General features: G+C 37.7%; 1 protein-coding gene across 6 annotated transcripts in view; it reads left to right on the forward strand.

Annotated features, from left to right (window-relative positions):
• Positions 1–12,242, forward strand: part of SMYD3 (SET and MYND domain containing 3) — a 440,712-nt gene that overhangs the window by 341,265 nt on the left and 87,205 nt on the right. For 5 of the 6 annotated variants that reach the window (XM_075043152.1, XM_075043153.1, XM_075043154.1 and 2 more), the window contains 2 exons: positions 6,108–6,175; positions 8,697–8,799. The exons of the other annotated variant lie outside the window; for it this stretch is intronic. In XM_075043152.1, the coding sequence (XP_074899253.1) occupies positions 6,108–6,175; positions 8,697–8,799 (171 nt within the window). The remainder of the gene's footprint in view (positions 1–6,107; positions 6,176–8,696; positions 8,800–12,242) is intronic. 6 annotated transcript variants of the gene reach the window in all.

Below are 12,242 nucleotides of genomic sequence, written 5' to 3' on the forward strand. Positions count from 1 at the left end.
CAAACATAACATTTGTCCTAGTAATGATGGCTTTGACATTCTTAGTAACCAAATATATTTAGCTGCATAGCTAAATATTTTTATTTGAAAGATTGAAGATGTATGTGTGGGGTTAAGAAGAGAAGAGGTAATTTGCCATGACCTATTTTCATTCCATTCCAATCAAAATTGCACCACTTAGCTGAGTACTAAAAAAGGATGCCTGAAGCACACTTGCATTAAATCATCTTTTAAAGTCAGGCCAAATTTCTGGTCTACTGCCCTGTGGGTGGTGACAGCCCTTTGCAAGGAATACCTTTATTCTGCACACTTGTCAGAAACTTTTATGTGCTATGATAGCAAAAAAAGACCTGAAATATTGATAGTTGATGTGAGGAAAGTTCTCCAAAGACATAAGATGAAGAACTAAGAAACAGTTGGAAATACACATCTTTGCTGTAACTAGCTCTGAGGTAATGGTAGTCTATAATTCGGCCAAAACATTGATGTTTTGGCATGAGAGATTAATAGGATGAACTGTTCTTGAAGTAAAATGAAATATTTGCGAATTCAGTCATGGTTTGAAAGAAATGTAGCTTCTCCAGATTTCATGGTATTACAGCAAAATTTGGCTTCTGAGCAAGTATCACAAACAGTTAACTACTTGTACACTTTCCTTAGTTTGAAAATCTAAATAAGATAAAGCTTTCCCAAAGCCATTCTAATACGTTTTGATTTCTGTCTGGAACAAACCTCCAAAGAATTTTTTTTTTTCTTTTTTTTTTTTTCCTCAGTTTATTTTGATCCTTCTGGTGTCTTTCATCAAGTTTTGGTTCTGTGGCTCCTGTGGAAGCCAGTAGGTAGGTCCCGAGTACAATGCAATGTAGAATTGGATTCAAAGTTCCTGATTTAGTAAAACATGCAAGCACGTATCTATAAGCCACAAAGGTCTAGTTTGCACATGTGCCTTGTAACAGGGCTCCTTTCAGCAGAGCATTCTGGTAGCAGACACCTTACCACCTTGTCCCATCTCCTGTGTCCCTCTCCAATGTCCTGTCCAGTGGACAGAGCTGAGGTTTCAGAGCGAGAAGCTCTGCCTGCATGGGAACCCTGGGTGTCATGGGCTGTGGCCAGGAGCAGCTGAGTGAAATACACTCAAAACAGGGGCTTGACAGGTCTGTCGCTGCCGTGGCATGTTGTGCATTTACAGTTTAGCACTGTTGCCATGTTTAGCACTGTTGCTCTAGCACTCCATGTGCCAAATGAAGTCATTAGCAGATTTGAGATCTATCAACCATCTGTGCCTGGTATCTGTTCATCCTCAAGTGGGAAAGAACTATCGGTGCAGAGCTATAGTGGGATGTAGTGGTGCTAGAAGGTCTCTGGGGTATGTTTTGGTCATTTGAATTAGTGTGCCCCTCTCATAGCATTTGGTGCCTGTCCCTTCTTCCTGGATAATGTTTAAGTCTCTTGAGAAGCCTGTCAGCATGAGAATTGGTTACAACATCTTTTGTTAAATATTTGCCAATGACTAGGAATACCCAGCCAGCTTTGGTGTGAATGAAAAACTTAATAATATGTGAAGTTGGGGGTTTTGTTTTGTTTTGTTTTTTATATCTTTAATTTACATTAGATTAGAATCATAAATTAAGGAAAAAAAGTGTTAGTCATGGCTTTCTTCCTCGTGGTGGGTTAGAACACACCAGCTGTGACACACCATTTACAGGGATGGCTGGAGTCATTGTATGTCAAAGCTGAAAACTATATTGACCCTATCAGTGCAATATACCCTTTGGTAGTCCTTCTTGTGAGGGTTTCTTACGCATGTTATAAGAGCTGCCTCACTGTTGCAGTAACATACAGGAACACGTGGAGACAAAATGATTGATTATTAGTCATGGTGTTTGTAACTTGATCTGTGCAGCAAGTGTAAGCCAATAATGATTTGTTTTCTTTCCCGTAATCCCTTATTGACATTTTTCATTGTCTTAGTGTCCGAGATTCCAAATCTGGAATGTCCTGCTATCAAGTCTGAGTCTGCTTTATTTAACCCAAATGCAAATCCATCATATAAAGCAATATGAATCAGGTCTGAACTGAAAGCAAATTCAACTCGGTATGTTGCCAAACTGAAGCTTTCATACCCTGTGAAATTCAAAGACCGAAATAAATCTTCATGGCTGTCCACTAGACTGTGGGTCTGACACAGAGATTGCTCAGACAGTAGCTCCAGATGTCTTGAGAACAGAGACGTCCTTACAGAGTAAATTACAGAGTTTTCATATGTCACTCAGAGAGGAAATAAAATTTTACAGACTGCAGTAATTTTTGTTTGCTGATATAGTATGCCTGAGAATAATGGTCAGTGAGTAAAGTTGGTTTACTCTCTGTGTGTTTACCAGTCTGGGAAAGATTATGTTTTCTACTTAGGTTACCTTATTGAGTACAGGATACCTCTCTAAACATGTGCAGTCTCTCAAAAGAGCAAATCTTTTTATTTAATTCAATAATGTATATAATATTGTTTGTTGTTTGAAATGGCAGTTCCTTTTAAATAAACTTGCAGGATTTATTGCTGTGGAGCCAACTCAAACACTGAGAACCGATTCTTTAAATTGTTAGTGAACTGTATGGCCAATCAGGCTATGATGGTAAGCCTTGAGAGCTCTAGGATACTCCTAAGATTTGCATTGTGGAGGTTTGAAAAGTCTGTACTCTGCCCTGAGAATTTTCCCTCAGTTCTTGTGCTGGGAGATGTGTTATTTCAGAAATTTTGGAAGTGGCAAGGAGTTCATCTTTGCAACTTTGAAGGTCTGAAATATATGGGCATTTTTCCTTATTTGTGGGTATAACAAACTCTGTGAGTACTCTGTTCTGTCTCCTTATGTGGATATGCAGTTTTAGTGCTGTGTAGCTGGATAGAGAGGAATTTTTAGAGGAATCAGAAGGGACAAGCTGAACAACAGCACAAATTAAATAACTGAGATGAATGATTCTGCAGGGGTTAAGACGACAAGGACCATGCTTTTGTAAGGAAGCAACCGTTTCTTGAAGCAGCAGATACTACAACCTTATTGTAGTATAAGTAATAAGTTGGGTCAGTTAAGGCAGAAAAAAGACAACACAAGGTAACCATGAAACCTGAATGAAATAGTGTGATGCATTAGAAAGATGTTGTTTGTTTTGCCTTGGGGTTTTTTCCCTAGAAATGGAGTTAGTCAACTTCCAGTCCCAGTAGATTTTGATTTGTAAACAATTGCCTCAGGAACCAGCAGCTTACCTGTGCTCTCCTGCAGCAGTGTTAGATACTCCAGATTTAGCTGCTGTTTGTGCTACATCTGTGAATCCTGGGAAGCTAGGAAAATGAATTTTTCTTGAGGTGTTCTGTAAAAGAAATGCGTTCTTCATCATTTGTTTCTTGGGAGGTGTGGTCTACAACACCAGATCCTGTGGTAGACTTTTGGATTGAAATCTGAGAACTCCCCTTGGTAGGACTGATCTTTAACTTTGAGATTTAAAACCTCTTAAAATTTTACGTAAAAAGAAATGTAGAGGAGATTCAGTAGATTTTTAGAGACTTTGTTAGAAATCTAAAAGAAAACAAACAATCCATCCCATCCTTAGTTGACAGACTATGGGGTTTTCATATTTGATACCTGTTACCAGCTGCTAGCTGTCCATGAAGGATTGTCATTATATCAGGATTTCTCACACTGTAAATGATGAGATCTTCTTCCCACCACCACCATCTCAATTCCTCTCTCTCCACTTGCTGAGGACAGAAAGCAGCCATACCAAAGGTTACTATCGATAATACACTTTATATCTGTATCACTGTTTTTTTTCATACCTGAGTTTAAATGGGGGGAAAGATTGTCTCCTAAGGGGCTAATCAAACCTCAGAGCACCTGAAACTTCTTGTGGCTCTGGTAGGATTGTGCACAAAATCACGTAGCTCAAAATTCATGGGACCAGTTAGACTTCTGCCTGTGCTTTTGTACTTGAATATCTTTTTAGATCTGGCCCTCTATACTTTGGATTCCCAGGGTCATATTTGAAACTGCAAATAATTAGAAATTAGATGGTATTTCACTGCCTCACTGGGATATTGAAATGCAACTGCATACTGTGAAAATATCTAAACCAGAGATGTTAAAAAGTGCCTCACGGCAAACTGCTCTTGAAAGAAGCTCTTGATGTCTGAATCTCAGAGCATCCATTCTTCTCACATTTTTCTTCACATGTATCCTGGTATAAAAAGTTAATGCATGTTTATGAAAAGGAAAAAGTAAAACTATTGCAACTTCTGCGTGTAAAACTCTTCACATAATAGAATACGTACCTTTAATAGAAAATGATGAAACAGCCTCTACAACTCTACAATGATCAAAATTCAATATTGTTAATATAAACAATTTTATGGTAATAATAGTAGATTTGCAAGGAAGAGGGATTCATTAAGTTCTAAGAGATGTTTGACCTCTGCTACTTCATAATCCATTAGAGAGAACTAAGGTCCACATAAGCTTCTCTCTTACCTGGAAGGCATTATTTTTTCAATAAATACCAAAATCAAGTCAATATTTTTAGGACCAGGATAACTGCCACTTTAAATGGACTAATCTTTACTCAGAAGTTGTCTGACACTTTATATCCAATGCCAGCAGGGAAGAAATAATTAAGATGTATGCTTTTGGTAATTGATCAAGAACATTTGAATGGGTTACATAAATAATAGACTAATCAAAGTATTGTCTAACCATTTAAAAAACCACATGCCCTACTGCAAGAACATTTATTTAAATTAACATTGCTGTCAGAATTTATGAGAAATTTTGAAAGAGGATTTCATTTTCACCTTACAGTTAATGCTCTCATAAATAATAATTTGTCAATTTATAGGATAAGATATACTATTAAATTGTTCAGTTTTAAAAGTTCACCTTTAAAATAGAGGTGTGCATTTACTGTCCTGGGCAATTACTCTATGGATAAAACTGCAACTTTCAAATCTCATTTTCACATCTGCCAAATCCTACTCTAACTCATTTTTTGTTCTAACAAAAATTAATGATATTAATAATCTAATGTTAGGCAAAAGAGACTTGGGACTTTTCTTGTATATGGAGTACCATGCAGTGTTTTTCTACATAAAACATTTTATTAGTATGTCATTGATAACTGACCAAGAGATTATCTTAAAAAATTAAAAAAATGCAAACCCAGCTGTTCAAAAAAAAATAAAAATCAGATACTTAAAAAATACATTAGGAATTGGGTTCTGGCTCTCATTTAAGCCCATGAAAATGATACTTGCTAACCATTTACAAAGTGCTGATCTCTCTTGGGGCTGAACACCAAGAAACTTCAGTCTGATAGTTTGGGGTAGGGCTATATCTACTTGCCAGCAACTTCCATTCCTCTCCACTCTTTTCTAAAACCACTTTAGCTTTGTATGATTGTATGAGGGAAGAATTCACTATCAAGCTGAATATTTGAGATTAAATGAAAGGTTATATTTCTCTTGAATGACAATTTGAACATGCTTTTTTGTGGGATCTTTTACATGCAAACCAAAATAGCCGTAACATGAAAGATATGCTGTTGCACAGTCTTTGTATTTATTTATGCCAGTATAAAGTTGCCACAGTCAAGGCTGCTATTTACTTCAAAACTGTCCTATATATATTCTTTGGGCTGCACTGCTACTCATTAAAAGGTGCTGTGACAGCCTGGCATCAGCAAAGTCCCTGCATGTAAACAGCCACTCTTTTCATCAGCAGTCACTGTCATCTCCTATGTTGTCTCTGGGCTGAGCTTCTCAGGCTCTGTGTAGGGTGGCTTTTTTTTTTTTCCCCTCTGGACAGGAAAGTAGGGCCTCTGCATGTGTTTAACCCCACGTTTTTGCAGGATACTAATATTTCTGCTTTTAATTGACTGCAGTTTTACAGGAGAGTGTGTCCCAGATGTGGTTGCTCTAAAATGAAAGAGCACCAGTGTTGGGCTTGAATGTTTCCCATCCAATTACCAATTGCCCCTTCATTTTATTTTGAAAGTTTTTTTTTCACTTGAGTATGGGGTTTCCAAATGATTCTGGTAATCCTGGATTTTTTCCCTTGTTTTTACAGGTGACCTGTAACTGTTTCACCATCAGTAATGGAGAGATGCAGGATGTTGGTGTTGGCCTGTATCCCAGGTACTGTGGACACTGTTTCATTCACAGGCAAAATCCATGTTAGTTTTTTTTCCTTTTTTCCTAGGTAGCTGTAAGGGCCATCAAAGCAGCAGTTTCTAAATGAGAATCTGGGAAATGCAAATAAATTAAAGGAGAATAAAAAATATGATAAAGTTGAAAACATTCTTAATAGTCCTGATTACAGAGTTGAAACAGTTTAAATAAGATAAGTCTTTATATTTTATTTTAATGGAGGTGATAGTCTTTTCCAAGTAAGAATAAATACTGACATCAGAAATGTGTGACTGGGACCAGTAAAAGGAAACCTGTTCAGCATTGCTTTACAATACAGATATTTTGCAGCCGAGAGCCTTCTGAACTGGCAATTAAAAGGTTTGAACACATTTAATTAGTAAATTACCATAACTAAGAAACCAGTAAGGTGAAAAGATAAGCCCCTTGAGAGATGGATGTTAATGTTTGAATTTCTTGTTATTATTTCTTATTTCTATTGGGTAAGAAGTACATACCAGGGAATGTTTTGCCTTCATAGCATTAGTTACCTGCAGTTATTTATGTGGAAAATTAGTATGTTTAGTTTAAAATTATATTTTACCTTCTCAATTTTTTGTTAATGCACAGTCGAACTATGTTGTCAATACCTCAGTGGGCCTGTCACTGTTGTTTCTTTTTCTACTAATGTCATGTGTAAGATTTGACTAAGGACACTTAACATCTTGAGGCTCGCCTTGTGGTAAACATAAGGGAAAGGTGGTTAGGAAGACATGGGAATTAGTATTATGAAAAGTACAGAACATTCATCTGATTTCATAGTGGAATGGAAACAAATCTTTTCACATAATTGGGAAAAATGGGATATTATTTTGGAGCATTATTATTAGCGAAATGTTTTCTTTTGGTTGAAAAAAAAAAAAAAAGCTGCTGCTTCTGCAGAGAAGATGGTTATCTATGTTCATGATAGTGCACTGCCAAAGGATGCAAGAGACTCTTTCCCAAGTCAGTTCAGAGCAGTTTGAGTTTTGCTGTAGCAAATCATTGTGAGCCAGGAAAATTGTGAACTTAAATCTGTGGTTCCCAAATCCTAGGCAAATGCCCTTCCAGATGAATTCATATGCTTCCAGATGAAACTGTCATCAAACCCACTAACTTTTCCATGAGATGAAATCTGATTAAGAGTACTTTAGTTAGTCTCATTAAGACGTTGTATATTGTTGCATGGCTCGATAGCTTCAGCATCACAATATATTTTAAAATAGATAAAATCCTATGGTCCTTCTCTGCATCACCTTGCCAACAGCTTTGGGAGTATACCCAGTGATGTCACAATAAGTGAAATAGATACTCCTTCCCAGTGTACGTTACTGGGTTCAGGTTGAGATTAACCACAGATATTTTATTAGGCCAGAAAGGATATCAAAAGAGTCAGGCTTCTGTTGATAGCTCCTTAAAAGATCAAGAACTGAATAAACATGTTTTGGCGCAGGGCTCTGACCCTTGGCAACATCCTCTGTTTTGCCAAAAACGATTGGGATTTTGAGTTGGTGAATCAGGCAGACAAGGAAAGCAAATAAAGGCAGCCAGGAGCTGGATAAGCCAAAAATTCTTCCAGCCTGATGATGCCAGATTGTTCTTTCAATGAGTCATTCCCACAGGGAAAAAACCGTCAGCCCCGTGTCTGCTGTGGGACTGATGCTGGCCTGACAAAGTCAGTTGTTTCTCAGCTAATGAAACATGGGACTCAAAAGTATATAGCAGATGTTGCTGATGTTGTTCTTGACAATCTCCCTCAAATAAGAGGGAAGGGCACATCTGTGTCAGGAGATCCACCAGTGTGTGTGTGGCTTGGGGGTGGCAGCAGCTCCCCAATGAGCTGTGCTGCTTCAGCTGTCACGCACCACAAGAACAGAGGCTGAATCAAAATATGTGTAAAACAGAGGCAATGGCTGTATCTATTCTTTCAACTGTATACACCGAGTATTTGGGGTTTGGGACATACTATACTCCATTTTCTGCCTGATATGAAATACAGGTTGATTGCTGGTCCCTCTGACCTGCGGTTCCACTGACAGTCAGGGTAACCGATAAGGTTAGTGTCCTGAAACTGAGCAGAAGCAGCAGAAATAAAACACAGTCCCAAGGAATTAACCTTTTGCTCTGAACTGTCCAGGTTGCCTTGTTCCCCGCTTGCCTGCTTTGCCCTCTCCCCGAGTCAGGCCTCTCGGAGAGTCACTGGGAGGCCATGGCCTTCCTCCTGCCCTGAATACACAGAAGGCAGAAACACATGAAGAGGTCCAGGCATGGCTCGTATTACCAATGAATATGAATCTTCTAAGCATTAATTTTCCTCCCCTAACCAAGAGCAGTTGATTTACCAGGGATTTTATTTGTTTCGTAACTTAATTGCTTGATACTTCAGATGTAATCATGTTAGCTACTTTTAAATGATTAAAGGGGAATGGCAGTGGAGGCTTCGCTGTAAAGTCCTTTCTCTCTCTTTCTCCCCCTCCACCACCCCTCACAGCATGTCTTTACTGAACCACAGCTGTGACCCAAACTGCGTGATCGTTTTTGAAGGATACCAGCTTTTACTTCGCTCTGTCCGAGAGATCCAGATTGGTGAAGAGGTAATTAACTTGTCCTCCCTTCCATCATAGACACCTGCAACAATGACATCTCCCTAAATAAATTCCAGACTGCAGGGCCACCAGCTTAATATTTTGATGATATATTGATGCCACTTTCTAGCACATAGCTATCAGGGGGGAAATGATAAATAGAATCATCTCTTCACACTGCCTGGGCCCCATAATCATTACTTCTCATAAATCACTAACAGTCTTTATAAATTCTTGTTCCTCCTTTCCTCCTCTAGGCACTTCATTTTGTTTGTATTTGAACGTCTTTACCCTGATGGAAACACTTACAATATTTCTGGGTGGAATGCAGTGTTCACTAAGTCATTGCAACAATAAGCATTTGTCAGGCTGCAACCATACTGTTGTAGTGAAACTTTCATTGACAGTGAAAGTAGCAAGACAAGTTTTGCTTTCTTGTCCGTTTCACTAGAAAAGACTTCAAAATATCCCTTTCAAGAGATTTCTGATTTGTTCAAGGTACTCTCAGCTTTGTTTTTACAATAGCATTTGTATTACTTTGAAAATAATCATTTGTGGCTAGGTAAGCATTTCGAGTAAATGTCTTTTGCAGCAATGCAATATTGAATTGGCTTAATAAGGCCTGCAAAGACGTGTGTATATATGTAACTTTACAGGCATCAATTACCTATGCAGTCCTAGCTGTTGGTTATTTCAAAATCATGACCTAATGTAAATGCCTGTTCTTCAAACTTGGGGAAGATCAAGGGCATACATATTCTAATTTAGAAGTATTATCTCTTTTCCTCCCTATGAAGTGTTTTCTTTTTTAATGTATCCTTTCTCTAAGATAGTAGACCATCAAAATAAGTCAATAGTAAAATATTTTATTTTAGGCAAAATATTGTGGAGAACCAACAGAAATGCTTTTGCATACTTAGCTTTTTGCCAAGAGATATCTTTTAGGATGCAATATACTTTTCCAGAGCTATTAAGTGTAGACATCTTTCAGTCTGGCATTCTTGTTCAAGCCAAATTATAGACACCTTTCTTCCATTTTATCCATATACCATAGCTTTCCTCTTGGCTTTCCAATTCACCAAGATAGGTTGTTTATTTAAAAATACAGTAGATTTTAATGGCTTCCCAGGATGCATTTGGGTTAATTATTAGAGTTCTAAATTCTGAAGCTACCTTATTTTTATGTACATGGATATATTTTTTCTGGGTAAATTTCATAAAGCAATTCTTTGTAACAAGCAGCTTTTCAGAGTGGGAGAGGCCCTGGGTGGTTCTGGAGAGTGAAGTGAAGTAGAATTCCCTTGCAAGTATGACCACCATGCAGACTGCACTAGAGCTGTGAAGCTATGACCCAAATTTTAGACTTAGTGGTCTGTAACCCACAAAAGTCTTTAGATTAAAATCAGTGGTGAAACAGATATGGTCTAAGTTACAAGTCATTTGTAAGGCAATCAGAAAATAAATATAAGTAAGTTATAAAGCAGGGCAGCTAGGACCAGGTTTTTTGCAGTGACTTTGGCAGTTGTGTGAATACAGGCTTTAAAATGACTGCACTTTATGTGGGCGCATTATATTTTCTAAAAAACTTTGCATCCAATGAGGCAGTAAAATAAAGTCATAATTTTCCAAAGAGCTCTTGTGTCTTTGTTGCAACTATCGCTTCTGATTTTGGTACTGAAAGGAAAACTTGCCTTAAGAAACATGTAAGATTTGAAACATGTAAGATTTGAGAGAGAGAGAGGGGGAGAGATACACTCACATATATATACACACTGTGTTAAAGCACAGGTGCCCTCTTACCTGGAAATAAAAGTCTCAGTCTAAGGTACGTGCTTCTTTGAATAAGGATGTGTCTAAGGAAGGAAATGGGCATAAGTGAGAAAGTAAAGATACAAAGTGAATATTACTTTAGATCTGTTATGGGAAGAGGAAGGAAAAGAAAATTTTTATGAGGGTATGTACAAGTCAGCAATTTAATATTATTTTCAACACCCAATTACTTTTCCTCTTACACAACTGCTACCGGTTTTCATTTTGTGTTCTGCATGGCAGCTTTGGTACAACTTTTTTCCCCACTGCCTTACTGCTTGCCTACAGCAGGGTGAGCTCAATTTTCTTAATAGCCTTGTGTTGAATTTACACACCTACATACGTGAAACTACGTTACCTGTTATGAGCTGAGTTTTAACTTATATAACTGAGGTCATGATCTGAGCTAATGGGAGAGAAAATACACGTTGGGGGGGAATCTGATTGGGTTTCCTGAATAAATTGAGTGCTTTGAGGTGGTAAGATGAAAATTGTTTCAAGTCATGAGACAACAAGAAAGTTTAAATTATAAGCAGTATAAAATTTGCCTTATCCTGTTCAAACTTACGCTAGATTTAGGCAGAATGAGATCCCCTGTGTAATAATTAATAGAAAGTAAATAAGCACTAAGATTTATTAGAAATGAGAAGCTAAGTAGCAAGTCAAGCTTAGATTAGTAGAAGAGGACTATGGCTTTACTATCCATACAGGAACAAACTTGATAGGGCTTCTGGACCCTTCCCAGGAAAGTATCAACCACTGCAATATGATGTGTTCGCTAGGCCAGTGAGAACTAAAAATATTTTAGCACATTTGTAGTGCTTTCTATCAGAGGACGCTACAACAATTTACTCATGTTAAGGAGTTTTTGACCACCTATAATCACGGGGAAAACAGAGACACAGGGAGTTGAGGTGACTGGCCATTATGGTCATCTCACAATTATATAAAGAGGGAGGCACCAGTAGATCTGATTTTGGTTGTAAACCAGGAGAAGAGATATTATTACATTGGATGTAGCTGCTGCAGTGTGATGCAGATTTATTCAGGAATAACATTTATGCCCCCACCACACTTCAGAGTGCTCATGCTATACACAGTAAATATCAAGTCAGTGATAAAAAGCATGCAAGATTATGAGAATCTCAAAAAGTTTTTATGTCCTGATGGACATTGTTTCAGTTCAGTTTTAGTCTCGTGTCAAGGCAGGTTTTAATTGAATTTTGATTTGGACTTTGAAATTTGTTCAAATCCTAAGGCCAAAATGTATCTTAGGCAGTAGAAAATTAGGACTCCTGAGCCAGAAAATGTTTGCCTGAATCCTTATAGAATGAAAGTGCTAAATTTGATGGTGCTGTATATTTGGAAAACTAATCACTACTAAAATCATACACAAAAATTCTAGCCGTCTAGGCCTTTTTTTTGTGGCAAAGACAGTTTTGCCAGTCCTGACACACTAAGAAATCATGAAGTATGAATGTTACTTTGTTGTAGGCATTAAAAGAAGGGATTCACGTATAATTACTTGGCTTCCCAAGTTGAAGCTTTAAGAAAACAAAGTATATTGCAGGAATCATAAAATACTGAGACTTGGTAAGATGGAGAAGTGTCTGGTCCTTAAATTTTGCTTCAGAAACCAAAAG

Source organism: Buteo buteo, chromosome 12 (assembly GCF_964188355.1).
Source record: "Buteo buteo chromosome 12, bButBut1.hap1.1, whole genome shotgun sequence".
NCBI classification, from domain to species: Eukaryota; Metazoa; Chordata; class Aves; order Accipitriformes; family Accipitridae; genus Buteo; species Buteo buteo.